General features: G+C 38.4%; 1 protein-coding gene across 2 annotated transcripts in view; it reads left to right on the top strand.

The window, feature by feature from the left end:
- Positions 1–13,940, top strand: part of Enpp1 (ectonucleotide pyrophosphatase/phosphodiesterase 1) — a 60,449-nt gene extending 46,509 nt beyond the window's left edge. For both annotated transcript variants that reach the window (XM_070010982.1, XM_070010983.1), the window contains 6 exons: positions 1,269–1,423; positions 3,017–3,146; positions 4,289–4,369; positions 5,164–5,296; positions 7,277–7,439; positions 10,377–13,940. In XM_070010982.1, the coding sequence (XP_069867083.1) occupies positions 1,269–1,423; positions 3,017–3,146; positions 4,289–4,369; positions 5,164–5,296; positions 7,277–7,439; positions 10,377–10,547 (833 nt within the window). In that variant the 3' untranslated portion in view covers positions 10,548–13,940. The remainder of the gene's footprint in view (positions 1–1,268; positions 1,424–3,016; positions 3,147–4,288; positions 4,370–5,163; positions 5,297–7,276; positions 7,440–10,376) is intronic.
- Positions 13,941–17,996: the final 4,056 nt, after the last annotated feature.

The following is a 17,996-nucleotide window of genomic DNA, read 5'->3' as shown; positions in this document are numbered from 1 at the left end:
CTTCCTGCTGTAGCTGGGATGTCAGGTGCATGCCACGGCACTCCACCGCTTTTTCCACTGAGATGCGGGTCTCACAGACTGTTTGCCCGGAGTGGGTTTGGTCCATGATTCTCCTAAACTCAGACTTTCAAGTCTCTAGGATCACAGGACTGAGCTGTGCCCTGCTTATTTTTTTTATTCCCAAAGTATTGGGATAGAAGAAGACAGTTTCAGAATTGGGTTTGAATTTGGATTTGAATTTGGATTTGAATTTGATTGAGGAAGTACATGTCCATAGAAAGTTATTTTTTAAAATTTCCTATAGGGTGTTATTTCCTCATTGGTAAAACAAATATATAATCTTAGTGGAGAGATATAAGACTAGTAAACAATGTTTCTGTTGTTACTGCTTCATTCAGCTTAGTCTCACAATTTTTATTCTGAATCTCTGCTTCTGGATTTCACATTTTATGTTTTCTGCAGTGTGTCTTGAAGTATAAGTAATGAAAGTAATATAGTGCTGGAGGTGTGGTTCAAAGTGTAGACCATCAGCTGAGTGGATCTGAGATCAACCCCAGTACCACACACACACAAAAATACTTTTCAACTAGATGCCAGTGGCTCACGCCTGTAATCCTAGCTACTCAGGAGGCTGAGATCTGAGGATCACGGTTTAAAGCCAGCCGGGGCAGGAAAGTCAGTGAGACTCTTATCTCCAATAAACCACTAGAAACCCGCAAGTGGCTTGTGGCTCAAGTGGTAGAGTGCTCACCTTGAGCTGAAGAGCTGAGGGATAGCACCCAAGCCCAGAGTTCAAGCCCCAAGACTGACAAAAAAAAAAGAATGCTTTTCAAAATAATATTAAAGAATTTTTTGGTAACCTAAGTTCCAAGATGCTAGAATTTCTAGCAATTCTATGTAGTTGTCTTCTTGCATTACCCTGATTGCTCATTGATCTTTCAGTATGAAGTCAGAGTTTCAGCAAGCCATTCTGTTTTGTTAGTTGTTTATGGTTCTGCTGCTTATAATTGTGTTTTTTAAATTTATATCTTTTTATTCATGGACCACTGTCTGAAAGACTTGTATATATGCATACGACAGTAATGTCCATATAATAAAATGTGTAGTTACTAAGAGAAACAGAAAAATACCTAATTCTGTGTGTAATTGTGTTATACAGTTAGAATAATGTTTAGTATAGCTAAGTGCAGGAGATGGTTAGTAGAGTGTTTATATAATGCACACTAACTGCATTTAATGGTAGTTCCATTTTCCCTGTCTAACCCAAGAGAAGACTATTGCCCGTGGCACGCTTCCCTACGGGAGACCTAAGGCTGTGCAAGGGAGACCCAGCATCTGTCTTCTTTATCAGAGCCAGTTTGTGAGTGGATACAGCCACGACCTCCTCATGCCCCTTTGGACCTCCTATACTGTGCACAGAAATGCAAGTATTCATCACCTCCTATGCTACCTTTGGCAATTTTATACTCTCATCAAGCAAAAGATTGAAAGCATAGTCTTTCGCTGTTATTCTTGTGTCTACTATCAGTTTCCAAAGTAGAGTAAATCCGAACAGGGAGTCAGAAAAATTAGGCTATAGTATCTGATGTGTCATTACCTGTGGAAACTCCTTCTAGAAAGCTCTAATATTTGAGGATTCTGATTTATAATTTTATAAAAAGTCAAATTTCACAGGGAGTCACAATTATTGATTTCTAAATACATATTAGCTATGTAAACACAAATAGTTCTGTCAGCTTCTCAAGTCTAAGGGGTTCCTCACTATGGGAAAGCTGACATACCTCCATCCACACACTGCATATGCCATCTACAGTAGGTCCCTAGCTCAGGCTACAGTTCATTCATCACTTTTCCCTGTTCCTCCAACACCAGGGGAGCTGGGCCCTGACAGGTGTAAGAACAAATATCCTAAAATATTCTCCCTCAATCCAGCCCTGGCCCTGTGGTGGAAAGAGAATAATGAATGAAGAAAGAGGAGGAGATCTGAAATAATACTGAACTTTAAAACTAGACAGATCAGACTTAGACCCTAACAGTGATGGACAAGCTGTGGGATGCCCTCAAAGATACTTGAGAGAGCTGCATCGAGCATAGCAGTTGGATTTAATGAATAAAATGGTTACTGTTACTATTTAGCTTGCTAAATAAAAAGATAGGGAACTGTGTGTATATATGCAATCTCTGTGTTGATGTAGTTTCTGGAATATGTACTTTTTGGTTTTTTAAAACAATATTTGGATACTGCGTTAAATCTCCTCTATTTTTTTTTACTTGATTTTGTAGTGTGTTGTGTTCTCCATGACTTTGTAGGCACCTCATCCTAGGAATTCCTTGTTAAGTGATACCTTACTGTGGTGGTCATTGATTCTGTCTTAATTATGAGTTTTCTTATGTAATGGCAATGCTTGAATTCATAGCCATCACTATCCCTAAGGGTTTTACATCACTTTTCAGTAGCTGTGTTTCCTTCTCCCAGTGATTTTTGGCTATATTGGAATTGGAAGGTTGACTACACTGTCTAAAACCCAGTGTTTACTACATACAATACTTGAACAGGGTAGATAAAATATCAAAAATGCTGGGACACTGGTGGCTCACACTTATAATCCTAGGTACTCAAGAGGCTGAGCTATGAGGATTGAAATTCAAAGCCAGCCTAAGCAGGACTGTCTATGGGACTTTTATCTATAATTAACCACCCAAAGAGCCAGAAGTAGATCTCTATGGCTCACAAGGTAGAGTGTTAGCCGTGAGGAAGAAAGAAGCTTAGGGACAGTGCCCAGGCCCTGAGTTAGTACAGTATAACAAGAAGAAGATACTTGCACAGAAGTGACATAAGCAATGTCCTTGACATTGTAAAGAATCGATGAATATCCCAGGAGAAAAGTGATGGAAAAAATAGTGAAAGTTGTGGCCAGCTAATGAGAAACCCATTATGTATAATGTAGTTTACCTTTATTCACAAAGTAATTTCCTACATACAAGGCCTGATAGCTATTGTCTTTTTGCTCTTTAGGACAGTTTCTCTACAGACAACTTTTCCAACTGCCTCTTCCAGGACCTTCGAATTTCTCTTAGTCCCATCCATAAATGTTCTTTCTATAAAAATAATGCTAAAGTGAGTTATGGCTTCCTTGCTCCACCACGTAAGTACCTGCCTCCCTAACCTTCCCTTCCCTCTTCTTCTTTTGCTTCCTTTTTGCCTTTTTTCTTGTTTATAGAGCTTTCATATAAGCCTGTGGGTGTAGCTCAGTGGCGGAGAGTTTGTCTGGCATATGTGTGTGATAGTTATAAATAAATAAAGCTGTAATAGATAACTACCACCTGCACCAACAAATAACTTAATAAATTAAGCAAGCAATGGAAAAGGGAATATCACATGTTATTGTAATAGTAATATAATTATTAGAGAAAGCATTAAAATGCTTAAAACTTGACTTTTATAAGCCCTTTTGTTTGTGGGGGTGGTAAATGATCTCTACTGTCAGTGCAATACTCTTCACCTTTCTGATCTGCTTTGCTATGAAGCAATCTGAGAAGGCTCAGTGACAGTGGAAGGATGCATTGGAGTTCTTAAGAAAGAGATCATACTTCGTTGCTTAAATGGAAGGGTGACTTGTTAAAGAATTTGATAAAAGTGGGCCCTTCAGCATGCTTACTTTCTGGCTGTTGCAGAATCTCTAAATAAAGTACTCTTGAAGCAAAGTGCTTTATTTTTTTGAAGTGGCATTTTTGTATGTTAATGAGAAGATATTTTAGCATCAGATTTAAAAGGCAAAAATCCCAAGGCTCCAGGTACTCAAATAACCCCAGCATGTAGTCTGGTGTCTGCAGTCAGAGCTGGCATGGACCATGCCAGGGGACCAGGTCCACGCCTCCAGTCCCTACAAAGAAGCCTTGTGCAGCACAGACTCCTATGGTGTTTTTCAGAATAGTAGGTGGTGTTCTGAAGCCAGAACTTTAGAACTTTTTTTCCTTTGACTAGGAAATTGTTTAGAGAAAGAAAATTGTAAACACAGCGTACTTTAGTTGAAATAGAACAAATGTAAAGGCTGAATATGTTCCATGTGAGCTTTTCTTATTAAGTTTTTGTTCCTTTGATAGATTTGTTATGAAAAGGGAAACAATTAAATATACGATTTTTCTAACATTTTTCCTTTCATTTAAAACCTGAGAAAGTTTCCTAAGTTGAAAATGATACTCAGCTAACTTTTTAAACCCTTCCCCCTGGTATGCTTTCCAATGTTACTTGTCAAGACTGAAAAGTTGTCTTTTTTTTCTTTTGTAGAATTAAGTAAGGATTCAAGTGGAATATATTCTGAGGCTTTGCTTACAACTAATATAGTGCCAATGTATCAGAGTTTTCAAGGTAAAATATTTTAATTTATAATTTTAGTAAATGTCAGTGTGCTCAGATTCATGTTCTAAATTAATGACTGCCAAATACATTCTTATAGGTTTTTATTTTTTTAACTTTAACATTGCTAGAATATAAAAAGAAGTCTGTGATTTTTCTAATGCATGTTCTGCTTTATATTTTTATATGGTTATCAACACTCAATTGGTTGATACATTTTTGATGGCTTCTTTCTCAAGTTCCCTAGCTGATGCCGTCAGCTTTCAGTATTTTTCCTTATGTCACTATTTAGACATGCTTTGTAAATTATTTTGTTTTAAAAAAATGAACACATTTTGCATCATCGTTATTGTAGCATTTGCCTCTTGTAGGAAAATATATACATTCACACTTCAACTGATATGTAGAATATCAAAATATAGAATATATAATATTTTGCTCTGATTTACATCTATGTAACTTGTGAATATTTTCCAAGGAAGTTTCCAATATTCGTGGTCAGTCTGAATAATTTACCTATCTTGTGTTTGTGATGCTGTAATGCTCCATGATGGTGTATGATCATTAACACGATATGATGCATGTAATTCAGGGATGCTGAATTCAGAGTAATTTTGAATTCAGCCATTAATCCATTCAAAGGCCAAAGCCAAACAATGGATTTTGGACCTCACAGTAAGACTGAACTCAAACGTGACTAACTCTAATTTTTACAAGTATTCATTTTGAATCATGTTGTTAATTGATTTCACACAGCCGCGGGATATTATCCTTTTGACACTACAGTGTGTATCTTCTCTCCTTAGTTATTTGGCGCTACTTTCATGACACCCTGCTGCAGCGGTATGCTGATGACAGGAATGGCATCAATGTTGTCAGTGGTCCTGTATTTGACTCTGATTTTGATGGACGCTGTGATTCCTTAGAGACTCTGAAGCAGTAAGGAAATATTTCATCACTCTGTAAAATAGCTATCAAAAGACATTATCATTTAGTGGAGTCAGCAGAAACTTCTCTATGTAGTACAGTTCACATCAATGTCCAGGACATTTCTGACTATACTGGAAGCCTCTAGATAACATCTGATTGATTTTGATGGTCTTGTTCAATGTTCAGTGTGTTCAATAAAAGTTACTGTCTTGGTGAAAGTAATAATTCACTTAGGCAATTCTATTTTTATATTTTACTGATTTTCTTTTTTTTGTTGTGAAGGTATTGCGGCTTGAGCTCAGGGTCTTGCATTTGCTTAGCTTGCTTGCTCAACTGATACTCTACTACTTGAACTATGCTCATAGTCTCAGTTGGGCAATCCTTTGAGCTCCATGTAAATGTTGCCCTCAAAGTTTAAGCTCCCTGTGGCTGATTGTGAAGCGACTACCTCAGTGACTACATTGCAGGTCAGCAAATGAGAGCTGCATTATATGTGTGTATGACACAAGCCCTCAATCAAGGTTTATACAGAGACAGTTCCTCAAGTCCAGTGGCCCTGAGTTTAAGGTCACAGTATTTAGCTGCCTCTCACTAGAGGTGGCTGGAAGAGCCATGGTGAGGACACCAGTGGTGCTGGTTTTATAGATGAGAGGGGAGAATGTTTAAAACTGATTGGTCCTTTTGCAGTGATGTGGATTAGACTCAGGGCTTTAGACATGTTGAGCAAGTGCTTTATCATTGGGTTACATATTCAGCTCTGGGTGATCTATAATAAAACAACAATTACCAGAGTCTTAGAAGCAATTGTGCTATTAAGACTGCAATTCAGAGCTGAGCACTGGTAGCTCATGCCTATCATCCGAGCTACTCAGGAGGCTGAGATCTGAAAATTACCGTTCAAAGCCAGCCAGGGCAGGAAAGTTTGTAAGACTCTTACCAATTAAAACCGGAATTACAGCTGTGGCTTAAGTTGGTAGGGCACAAGTATTGAGCAAAAAGATCTCAGGGACACCCAGGCCCCGAGTTCAAGCCCTAGATTGACAAAAAAAAAAAAAAAAAAAAAAAGACTGCAAGACCGAAACTATGGTACAATCTGGCTTCTCTCAGAAAACATCAACTCTCTCAATTTGATGCAGAGGGTCACTTTTTCCCTCCATATATCGGGGAGCACATCAGTCTATAAAGTTGTAATTCTTTACTATGTACTTTGAGGCATGAAGGTTCCTTGAAGCTGCTTTCTTGGCTCTAGCCATAGGTGATGCAAAAAAGAGTGGCCATATTTAAAAGCACTCACTCTATTATCTTAAATTGAGAAAGACATTAAACAAACACAGCTTTAAAATGAATAGAAATATGAGGAGTAAAAGTTACTGAGACATCCTTGATAATAGACTACAATGAAAAGAATTCAAATAATATTTGAAATAGGAAAGAAAATTGTTTAAAAACAGAGAAACGTAGGAGATTTGCAATCTTTTATTTTGGTACCAGTACTGGGGCTTGAACTCAGAGTCTCGCATTTGCTTAGCTTTATCTGCTTTATCACTTTGAGCCATACCTTCACTTTTGGCATTTTGCTGGTTAATTAGAGATAGGAGTATCTCAGATTTGTCTGCCTGAGCTGGCTTTGAATTGTAATCTTCAGCTCTCAACACCTGAAGTAGCTAGGATTACAGACCTGAGCTCTCTGTGCCTGGGGCTTGCAACATTCCTTTAGAAAGGAGCTGAAATAAAAGAAAATCTCTCCTGTTCTCTGTCCTTTTTTTTTTTTTTTTTGTAATTGTGTAGGAAATACCTATCAATAATGATTTCGAATCTTGGGTATAAGTGCACAAAAATTGTTTTCCTCTTTAGTGTATTAGTTTCACACACACACACACACACAAATGCTTAGTAAAGATTGTTCTATCTCTTAATAAGAAAGGTAGTTATTTCTTTTTGAAATATAATTGCTTATTTTTTTAAGTGGATTCTGATTTATTTTTACAGGGACAGCAGAGTCATCCGAAATCAAGAAATTCTGATTCCCACTCACTTCTTCATTGTGCTCACCAGCTGTAAAGATGCAGCCCAGACGCCCTTGCAGTGTGAAAGCCTGGATCCCTTAGCCTTCATCCTGCCTCACAGACCCGATAACAGTGAGAGCTGTGCTGTGAGTAGCTTTTGTCAGTCTTCCTAGCATACTGCATATACAGAACACGGACACAAGTGTGATACTGACATCAAATACCCTAGCATACTGCATATACAGAACACGGATGCCAGTGTGATACTGACGTCAAATACCCTAGCATACTGCATATACAGAACACGGACGCCAGTGTGATACTGACATCAAATACCCTAGCATAGTGCATATACAGAACACGGACACAAGTGTGATACTGACATCAAATGTTTTTGCAGGGAAATACAACTATTAATTTATATGGACTTTGAAGTTTTGTGCTATTATTCTATTTGTTTGTCTAAGATGATAGTCTTAGACTATCTCCCCCACCCCAATCAGTTAAAGGCACTAAAAATCATATCAGTATCACATTTCATAGGGCTCATCTAAGTTCTAGTTTTATTTAAAGTATAAATTTTCTGTGACCTCAGAACTGTATTTATAATTCCAAAAATGTCAGCATTACTCTTAGACAACATTGTTAGGCAACATTTCAAGTAAATTCCATAAGTGAGTTGATTGTGAAAATCTTCACATTGTTGTATGATAACTTATTTGCTCAGAAGTTTAGAAATTTTAATTCTAGCTTTGAACATTAAGACTTTATTAAATTTTAGCAATTTGTAGATATATGTTAATTTTTAAATTAGGTTGAGCCAAAGGAAAAAAATTATCTCATGTTTGCTAGGGTTGTTTGTTTTTTGGATTTTGTTCTGACATTTGGGGCTGAGAATTGAACCCAAGGCATTGTTATACTAAGCATTTGCTCTACCACTGTAGATACACAAAATAAGTCTAGATTTGAGTTTTTTAAAAAATTGACTTTCACACCAGTTTCTTCAGGTGAATTCCTGGAGATTTGTGGTCAAAAGGATTTTGATGCCAATTTGAGCTCAATGAGAAAGTATTACATTTGCTCATTCATTGCTTCCTTTATCCAGCTCTTCCTCCACATATTAGAGATTTGTTGCCACGTGTCCTAGGAAGTGGGGATATAACAGAGATCAAAGTATATGCTCTTCTGTGTGCACAGCTGAGAACTATGATAACCCATTCATTATCCTTAAACATAGTTTTCCTACAGATCTATCATCAAAATGAAATGATAAGCCTCCCCCTTAAATCTTACTATGATAAACTTTCAGGATAACTTGACCATTTCCCATGACGCAAAAAGCTCATTAAGCTATTTCATTCTTATTCTTCAGAATAAAGTACAGAAATGATACCTCCCTTGTAAAATTACTTTAAGATAATAAGAATAATGATAAAAGAATTGAGTACAGAATAACAATTTTATTTGGAATTTAACTATTTGGATGCCAATTGGGCACCGAACTCTGATAGATGGTCAGTACTAAGGCCACTGTTGGACACCTATCAAGTTTTCTCTTCTCTATTGAATCTTTTTTCTTGAGAGAATTTGCCATGAAGTATATCAGCATTGTGTTCTGCTGCAAGTTACTAAATCCTTATTGCAGTGACAACAAGCAAGAAAGGGATTCCTCACCTCCAGGGAGTTCAGCGGTGACCAGATGGTTTGGGATGGTGGTTTGGATCAGCAGCACCATTAGGAATTCTGACCATTGTTCTCTAGGCTTTACCACTCTTAGCATTAGAGCTCTTGTCCACATGGGTCAAAGATGGCTTCTGTTTCTCTAGATTTCATGCCTCAGTTCTGTGTCCTCTTCCAAAAAGAGTAGGCATTTAGATAACTCAAAGATTGTGCTTACCTCTTATCCACCAGAATTGTAAGATCCCTGAATTAGGCATTGAGTTCCTTTTCTTAGTCTACCATTCCAACGCCACTATCATAGGTGAAAAAATTTTAATCAGACTCTGCAAAAGATTTGTACTTTTAAGTTACTATATATTGGACCTGAACCAGAAAGAGTTATTTTAAGGTTTATTATGCACATTTTTTGTGCTATTTCATCTCTGATGTGGTATCTGAGGATGGATTGGATATTAGACTGAAGGAACAAATACTTGGCTTGCACTTTTTTCAATCTATTCCTGTGATTGGTGGGACACATGGCAGATATCTCCTGGGAAAAGTAACAAAAGACTCTCATAAGGCCAGGATGTTCCCTTTAGAGCCAGAGAAAAGACTGACAGAGAGGAGGCTGATTATTGGGTAGTAGTCATTAAAGCTAATGATGAAACTAAAGTTTGGTCTGTTTTGTGTGTGTGAAGAATCTGTATTTATCATCTTCTTTTAATCAGGGTACATGGCCTTTGTGACAAATACCTCTAAAGTAAAGTCACAACCTACCAACCAGTGGCCATGAGCTGATGCGGTGACTGTTTTCCATTGATGCATGGCTGTATGACTTCCATTTCAATTACGTGATTGGTGTCTATCTCTGCTTTCATGTGTTCTAACTTCTGCTGTTCATTCTCTCCTGGTCATGTATCATTGCATGGCATTGCATGCCATCTCTAAGTCCCACTTACCATGCAATTAGGTGCATTTGCATAAGAACACATGTTGGTGTTGTACAGTTGTACATATCAAAAACCACCCTAGGAGAGGGATACTGGTGAGGAAATCAAGATTGAGATGTTAAATACTTCAGTTTCACTGACCTGATAGAATGGTCAGGAAACCAGAACTTGAACCTAGGTTTCTTCACAATAATACCTGTATTCTTTCTACTCTACCATGATGTTTCCGTTTTCCAGTGTTTTTTAAACCCCATCCCAATTGATACAATTAACTGATCAAACATTAATAGTGAAATATTCATGGGTATATAAGAGGATTAAGTACTCAATTGGTGATTATGCCTAAAAGATCTCACGATACCTGCCATTTCAGAACAAAAATGTCATAGTTGATGAAGCTGGGGAGATAGCAAGGTTATTGGGAATTAAGGATGCTTGGTAACTTTTCTTCTTCCTCTTCCATCTTCCTAGTCTGGGAAGCATGACTCTTCATGGATTGAAGACTTGTTCATGTTACACAGAGCACGGATCTCAGATGTGGAACATATCACTGGACTCAGCTTCTATCAAGAAAGAAAAGAGCCAGTTTCAGACCTTTTGAAGTTAAAAACATACTTGCCAACCTTTAACCAAGAAGACTGACTTTTTTTTTCTATTCCTTCCTAAAACTGTACCCTAAATCTTTTGAGAGAACCTGGTATTTTATACAGCCCTCTGCCAGCCACACAATTGCAATGCTTCAAAACTGTCGAGCAGAGTTAAAACTGAGAACCTCTGTGATACAGACATCTCAGGGAAACTTGTGGACTCCGCGTAACCACAGAAGAGTGTTCCTATCGTGTCTCACACAGATTTCATGTGGAAGAATCCTGTGCATGGTGCCAGTGCCAGGAGTAAAGGCAGATCATCCCCGAAGGTGCTCTTCTTCTTTCATAAGGGAGAAGTAGATGCAGCCATTGTCTGAAGACTGGATTTAGAATCATGTGATTGTTAGTAGCCTTTATAGCATTAATGGGACTGGAAGAGTCCATGTGACATTACTATCTCTACAAGAACTTAAAGGTGTTTCTAGATTCCTTTTCATTTGGAGTATCTTTTATATTTCATTTTAATCAAAAAAAATTTACGGTAGGCAAAATAGTTCTCAAATTGTATTTATACCTTTTCTGTGTACTCGTTCAAAAACAAATCATTCATCTTATTTTTTCTTTGAATTGAAATTGGATATCCTCAGCCTGGTTCTGACAAGTTAAATTTTATGGGTAATCTGTGAGTCGAGCCACATCTTTCTGTTATACAATTTGATTCAAAATTCCTATCATGTTCATGGCTAAGTAGCAGAGGTTGACAATAGCTCTAAATGTGGTTCTTTTAGACTGTTAAAATTGGGTCCTATCTGGGTGAAATGGCAGAGAGCTTGGCAGCTGGCAGCACAGGCAAGGTGCTATTTTGCATCCATGGATGATAGGAATGCTTTCCTCTGCATAGAAGAATACCCCACAAGCAGCAGAGCTGTTTTCTGCCCAGGGGCTCCTTTTGGAATTCCATTGATTGGAGGAGAATGGGTCACCAATCACTGAACATTTTCCTTTATGCAGGTGATCAGTTGTACAATTTCAGTTCCCACTGCAACGACTATCATCTTTCAACCTGTAAATCTTGAAGACTACCCTAACTTTCAGGCCCTCTGAGTATCATTTAGGTATTTTAGTTTATTAGTTTATCAAAGATTTTTATATGTCCTTTTTATAATAAGCATTCTTCAACTACTTAGGGGCCACAAAGACCATTAGATAATGTAATTTGCACCTGAAACTTATTTAATAACTTAGAAAGTTTCATTGATTTTTCTTTTTTAGTTCCAGTTTATAAAGGCTGTGTATGTGTTTATGTGTGTGTTTGTGTCTGTACAGGTTCAGTGATTTCAATTGTCACTGAGTTTGCCCTCTGTCTGCTCTTGAGCCCATGAGTAGATTTTTATATCTCACTAATTGTATGTTTTTTTTTGTCTTAAAAGCTTCCTTTTGTTTTTTCTTTATATCTTACATTTGCTCAGAAATATTTTCTCTTTGCTAAATCTTTAATATTTGTTTCAAATGTGTTTGTAATTGCTTATTGAAGCATTTTTATGACAGCTGCTGTAAAATCCTTATCAGATAATTCCAATATCTGTCATGCAGTGTTTGTATCTATTGACTGTGTCCTTTTAAACATTTAAAAGGTTTTTCCTGATGAGTATTTTTTCACTGAAGTCTGGACAGTTTAGTGATTGTGTTATAAAATTATGGATTTTATTTAAACTTTTCTACTTTAGTTCATTTTCCCTGACAACATCCTAGAAAGAAAATTTCCTCCCTAGGTGTGGCTAGGAGTTCAGGTCCACATTTGGGCACTGAGGGTTAGGGGAGGTGAGTAGGGTGGGGATTCTGCTCCTACTGGTTTTCTACTAATGCCTTCTTTTCTGCTTCCTGTGGTCTCCCGGATGTGTGGAACTGGGATGACTGGAAGGATTTATGAAATTCCAGTTCCTTCATCAGCCTTTCTCGTACTACCCTGCCTGGGAATCTTGGCAGCTCTTTCCGGCAAGGGTGGAAGTCTAGGATGTCACCGTGATGTTGGTGTGCTAGAGGACACAGTTCTTTTCTTGGCAGTTCATTGGCACAAAATTGTTTCTGTTTTGTGTATCTCCTTTTTTCTGTCCTTTGGGTGAAGAGAGAGCAGGGCTCTCTTGATTTTTGTTGTTGTTGTTTTCCTGTACTTGTTTGTGTTTCTAGGTTCCGCCTTTTTCAGCTCTAAGATGGATAAAGAAAACTTGGGGAACACAGCTCAGTATATCCTGAGGTTCATTAGGTCCTGGGGTTCCTAGCCTGTCTGTCTCCTTCCACCATCAGCCATCGTGTATGTTATTTACAATATCCAGCCTCTCCCTACTTCACAGAAGGAGATCGACTTCACCTTTGTAGAAGTGTCTTACTGGTATTTATATATTCTTAAAAATATATACAGAACAGATACCTGATTGACAGCATCTTAGCAGAGTTTAATTAAATGCGTGTCTGTTCCTTGTACCAGACACCAAGATTACAAAGTGGAGCAAGTTATAATCTTTACAGTCTTGTAGAAGGAGAGGAGGTGGTCGAAGTACAAATGACCCCTAAACAGCAGGAATTGTGATAATGAAGCCAGGATTGTGGTGCTGGGGAGCACGGGAGACACTGGCAATATCAGCAGTGGCTTCCAGCCTGTGGGCTAAGCCTTGTAGAATGAATGGGAGCTCTCCAGATGTGCAAGGCAAAGAGAGGAAATTCTCCGAGCCTTTTGATGACATATGTTTTTCCATTTTCCCATTTATCACTACGGCTAATATTTTCTGTAAGATTCACAGTTACCAACTTACAACGCACAGCTACTTCATTTTCTTACTGTTGTTACAGCACTCTTCTTAAAGGAAAGATCAGACTGATGTTTGTTATGTGAGTTCTTCAAGGAATTGCATGTCGTGTCAACTATATAGCTTTTTCTGTTCCTTATATGCAGTATCCTTTTTTTTCTTTGATGAGACCTCTGCTTTCACTATTTTATCTGTTTAAAAAATATGACGTTCCCATTCTCTCAATTTGAATGGTACATTAACGTGACAGTACAGTCAGCCCTCTGTATTCATTGAAAATTGGTTCCAGGACCCTCTACATATTTTGATATCAAATTCAGCAGATGCTCAAGTTTCCTGAATGAAGTGGTGTAGTATGGTCATAGAAACTTATACAGCCTTCTCTATGGTTGAAATCACCTCTGGATGACCTACAATATCTTAAGCCACATATACACTATGTAAATGGGTACTATACCATAATGCTTAAGGAATAACAACAAGGAAAAAAAAGTGTTCATGTTCAGTATGAAATCAGCTTTATTTCCCAATATTTCTGATCTGCAAATATTAGATTCTATGGATACTAGAGTCACAGATATAGAGGACTGACTATATTGGGAAATGTCTTTATCTTACTTTTTCCAATAAAGATATGAATCCATTATTACACTGAATTTTATTGCCATGCTTCAAATCAGTGCCTTCCCCCTCCTGCCGCCCCTCGTGCAGAATTGGGGTTTGAACTCAGGACTTTGTGCTTGTTAGGCTGGCGCTCTCTGGCTGAACTATATCTCCAGCATTGTTTTTCACTGGCTATTGCTGAGATAGGGTCTCACTTCCTACCCTGGGGCATGTCTGCACTGCCGTCTGCATACTTAAGGCTACCTCTAGCTGCTGGGATCATAGGTGTGTTCCATTAAGTCCTACTTCCCTCCGATGGGAGAGGGTCTTGTGGAGTTTTGTGCCCAATGTGAGCTGGAACCATGATCTTCCTGTTCTCTCTCAGCCTCCCAGGTAGCTTAGGGTGACAGGTATGCTACTATGCCCAGCGGTGGGTTGAGAAGGAATCTTGTGAACTTTTCTGCCTGGGCTGGCCATTTTCAGCTTCGCATGTAGCTAGGATTACAGGTGTGAGCTACTTGTGCCCAGCTTAGGTCTACACTTTTTAAGTATTTAACTTTCAAAGAAGGACCCGGAAGAACTTAAACTACTTTTAAGAATCAGAGGAAAGGGGACAGACCTTAGTAGGAAGAAGGCAAAGGCTCTTGTTCAGCAGAGTAACTATGACTTGTAGAGTTCAAGGACCTGTGCATGGGAATAAAACAGTAGGAAGCAGAGATGACCGTCCCCTTGGAGAAGTCCACCCTATTTACTTTCTTCTGTCATTAGCTACAAAGACTGCCCTGCCCAGCACTGTGGGTATGTGCTTGCCTATAAAAGGAACTGGCTTTTGAACTTTGAAACTAAAGGTACACCTCACACTTCTTGGTGAAGCTTATCACAGGAATTGGGTGGGGAACTGTTTTCAGGAGCAACTTAGTATAGTTTTATACTGGCTACACAGCCAGGGTATTTTCCTTGGTTTTTGGCTGGTCTTTATTATAAGAGAGGAAATAAATTCTACCTAATATAGATGTCTCTGAGCTAAGTAATGTGGGCTTATGAATAAAACTTAGATCTTGGCTGCTTTTCCTTGTGGCTGTTGTAAGGAGTGGAGCCAGAGAATGGAAGGTGGGGTTCTCCCAGGATATGACCCTGGTCCAAGGGATGTTGACATTTAGCTGCAGTTGGATTATTGGATGGAGAAAAATGTCCCAAAGTTCATATCAGGTTCAGAGAGTAAACATGTCTGACCTACATGCTATATCCTTGATTTGGGTTATTTTAATTACATTTTTTCAGGTAAAACCAAACAATAAGTATATGTACCTATTTTTCCAGTGTTTAGAGCAGTCTGATAGCAGAGGGAAAGATCCAATTTGTAAATTTGCAGATTCCTTCAGTATGATTTTATTCATTCAAATGTTCCATTATAAATGAATAACAATTGAAAAAGTGAAGATATTTTCTGGAAATCATATTCAGAACGAGAACTATACATGCATAAAATAGGCCTTAGAATGCTAGAGAGGAAAGGCTTAGTCCCTAAATGACAAAAGAAATTACCGTAAACCGTGCCTCTGATGTTTTAAACTTAATTTTATGCTCATGTATAAATTATTCAGGGGATTTTTTAAAAATAATTTTAATAAGATTTAGAATTCATTTCTAAGGCCATCATATAGTAGAAATACAGAACTCAGAATCTACTTTGGTATTTAAATAGTAACACAGTTTAGTGAATTTTCAAGAATTAATGCTTTTGGAACATTTCTCAATAAGTTTGTCAAATATTGTTTGGATACTTTTAACGCAAAAAAAAGTTTATGGAGCTGGGTGTGGTGGTGCATCCCTGGAATCATGGGAGGCTGAGGCAGGAGGCCTAAGTTCAAGGTTAGCCTGGGTTACATAGTAAAAACCTTTCCAAAAAATAAGACAAATCAAGAGTTTATGAATATGTTTATGTTGCAGTGTCCTGTGTGGTTTGTAAAAGATAGAAAGCAGATCTCCGATTTGAAAGTGTTACTGAAAACACGAAAGGCTCTTAAATGAGACTACCTTATTTCAGCCCATTGCATAGATCCCATTGTTCAGCTTTTCAGTTTATGAACTCTTCATGGGACACCTACAGTTTTGGACTCTATCATACCCTATTCTGTCCCTGAACATAATTTTAGCATTTTGAAGAGCTATCATTTATATTAAAGTACAAATAGAAAGAAAGTGGGAGAACTGAGAAGTTCTTATTTGTGTGCTTGTTTTGTGGAAGTGGATTCCAAAGCTGTGCTCACTTCATGTCAGAGGCTTAGCTGGTAGGGCTGACCTGAGAACGGGGAAACTGGACAAGTGGCTGCCTGCCTGCACTTACCAACATTTTCCCTTCAGTTCTAAGTCTAGCCTAAGCCATGTCTTTATGATACCCCCCACTCCCCCTCTCCCACACTCTCTGGTTGGTAGAGAGGCTTAAACTCAGGGCCTGGCACTATTCCTGGAGATCTTTCACTCAAGGCCTAGTGCTCTACTGTGTTGAGCCACAGCACCACTTCTGTTTTTTTGGTGATTAATTGGAGATAAGAGTCTCACAGACTTTCTTGCCTGGACTGGCTTTGAACTGCAGTCCTCCGATCTCAGCCTCCTGAGTAGCTAGGATTACAGGCGTGAACCACCAGCTCCTGGCCTAGTCCTCTATCTCCAAAGCATCCATCCTGCAATTAGATATCCCCTCCACCCCCCACACTAGCACGTCTTATCTCAGCAAAACTCCAGACAGTCACGAAGCCCAAATACATAGCTTGCTAGAGTCTTTGCAATCAACAGAAAAATAAAATACTTTCAGGATTACATGGTTCTAGAAGGCTTGTTAGCTTCCTCTTGGGATTTCCAATAGCCTGGCAAGATTTCAGTCTAAAAAGAATACCACTAACACATAAGAAAAGGAAGGGAATCACAGAAACAGTGGGACAAAGTGTGAACCAATTGGAAATGAACTTTACAACTTTGGGGGCAGGGAGAGTGGGGGGGGGAAGTGGGAGAAAATGAGGGAGGGGTAACACTGTTACAAAAGAAATGTACATAAGAGTATTCTTATGTACATTTCTTTTGTAACTAACTTCTCTGCACATCACCTTTACCATAAAATGTAAATTTTAAGCCAGGCGCTGGTGGCTCACACCTATAATCCTAGCTACTCAGGAGGCTGAGATCTGAGGATTATGGTACAAAGCCAGCCAGGGCAGGAAAGTCCTTGAGACTCTTGAGTAAACCATGAGAAAACTGGAAGTGGTGCTGTAGCTTAAGTGATAGGTCACTAGTTTTTAGCTGAGAGCCAAGGGACAGCTCCCAGGCCCAGAGTTCAAGTCCCACAACTGACAAAAATAAACAAACAAACAAATAAATTTTAAAATAAGAAAGAAATTGGGAAGTCCCAGGAATCTGTACTAATGAAACATTTCCAGGCCCGGGACCCACTGCTACATTGGGGAAGATGTCTTCTTTGTGGCTCTTCCCCACAACGAACTGATAGAATATGTGTATCAAGCATGCCCACTTTCATAGGGACTACAACATTTTCCCAGTGACTTTAACTCTCATTTTTTTTTAGAATGATAGATAACTTTTCTATAGTTATTGTCATATCTTCAATATCATCTGTTGTCAAGAATAGAAAAAAAAAAAACCTTTATATCTACTACTTTTAGCATGGGGCCTGACTCATAGTTGCTAATTAAGAAATGTCCAGTTGGGCACTGGGGGCTCACGCCTGTTGCCCTACCTATGTAGGAGGCTGAAATCTGAGGATTTCCATTCAAAGACAGCCCAGGCAGGAAAGTCTATGAAACACTTATCTTCAGTTAATCACCAAAAACAAAAAACACACAAACCAACAAAAACCCAGAAGTAGAGGTGTGGCTCATGTGGTAAAATGCCAACCTTCAGCAAAAAGAGCTAATGGACAGCACCCAGGCCTTGATTTCAAACCATACCTAGTAATGGCACAAGAAAATGTCCAGATGAATGAAAACCAAACAGACAGCCCTATCAACCAACCAAAGTGTTGGTTCAATATGTGAAGCAATTGCAAGAACAGAAATACAGATAGAGATAAATTAAACCAGAAT

Source organism: Dipodomys merriami, unplaced genomic scaffold (assembly GCF_024711535.1).
Source record: "Dipodomys merriami isolate MVZ:Mamm:240054 unplaced genomic scaffold, mDipMer1.0.p SCAF_8, whole genome shotgun sequence".
Classification (NCBI taxonomy): Eukaryota; Metazoa; Chordata; class Mammalia; order Rodentia; family Heteromyidae; genus Dipodomys; species Dipodomys merriami.
This window is presented reverse-complemented; position numbering and strand designations above follow the sequence as displayed.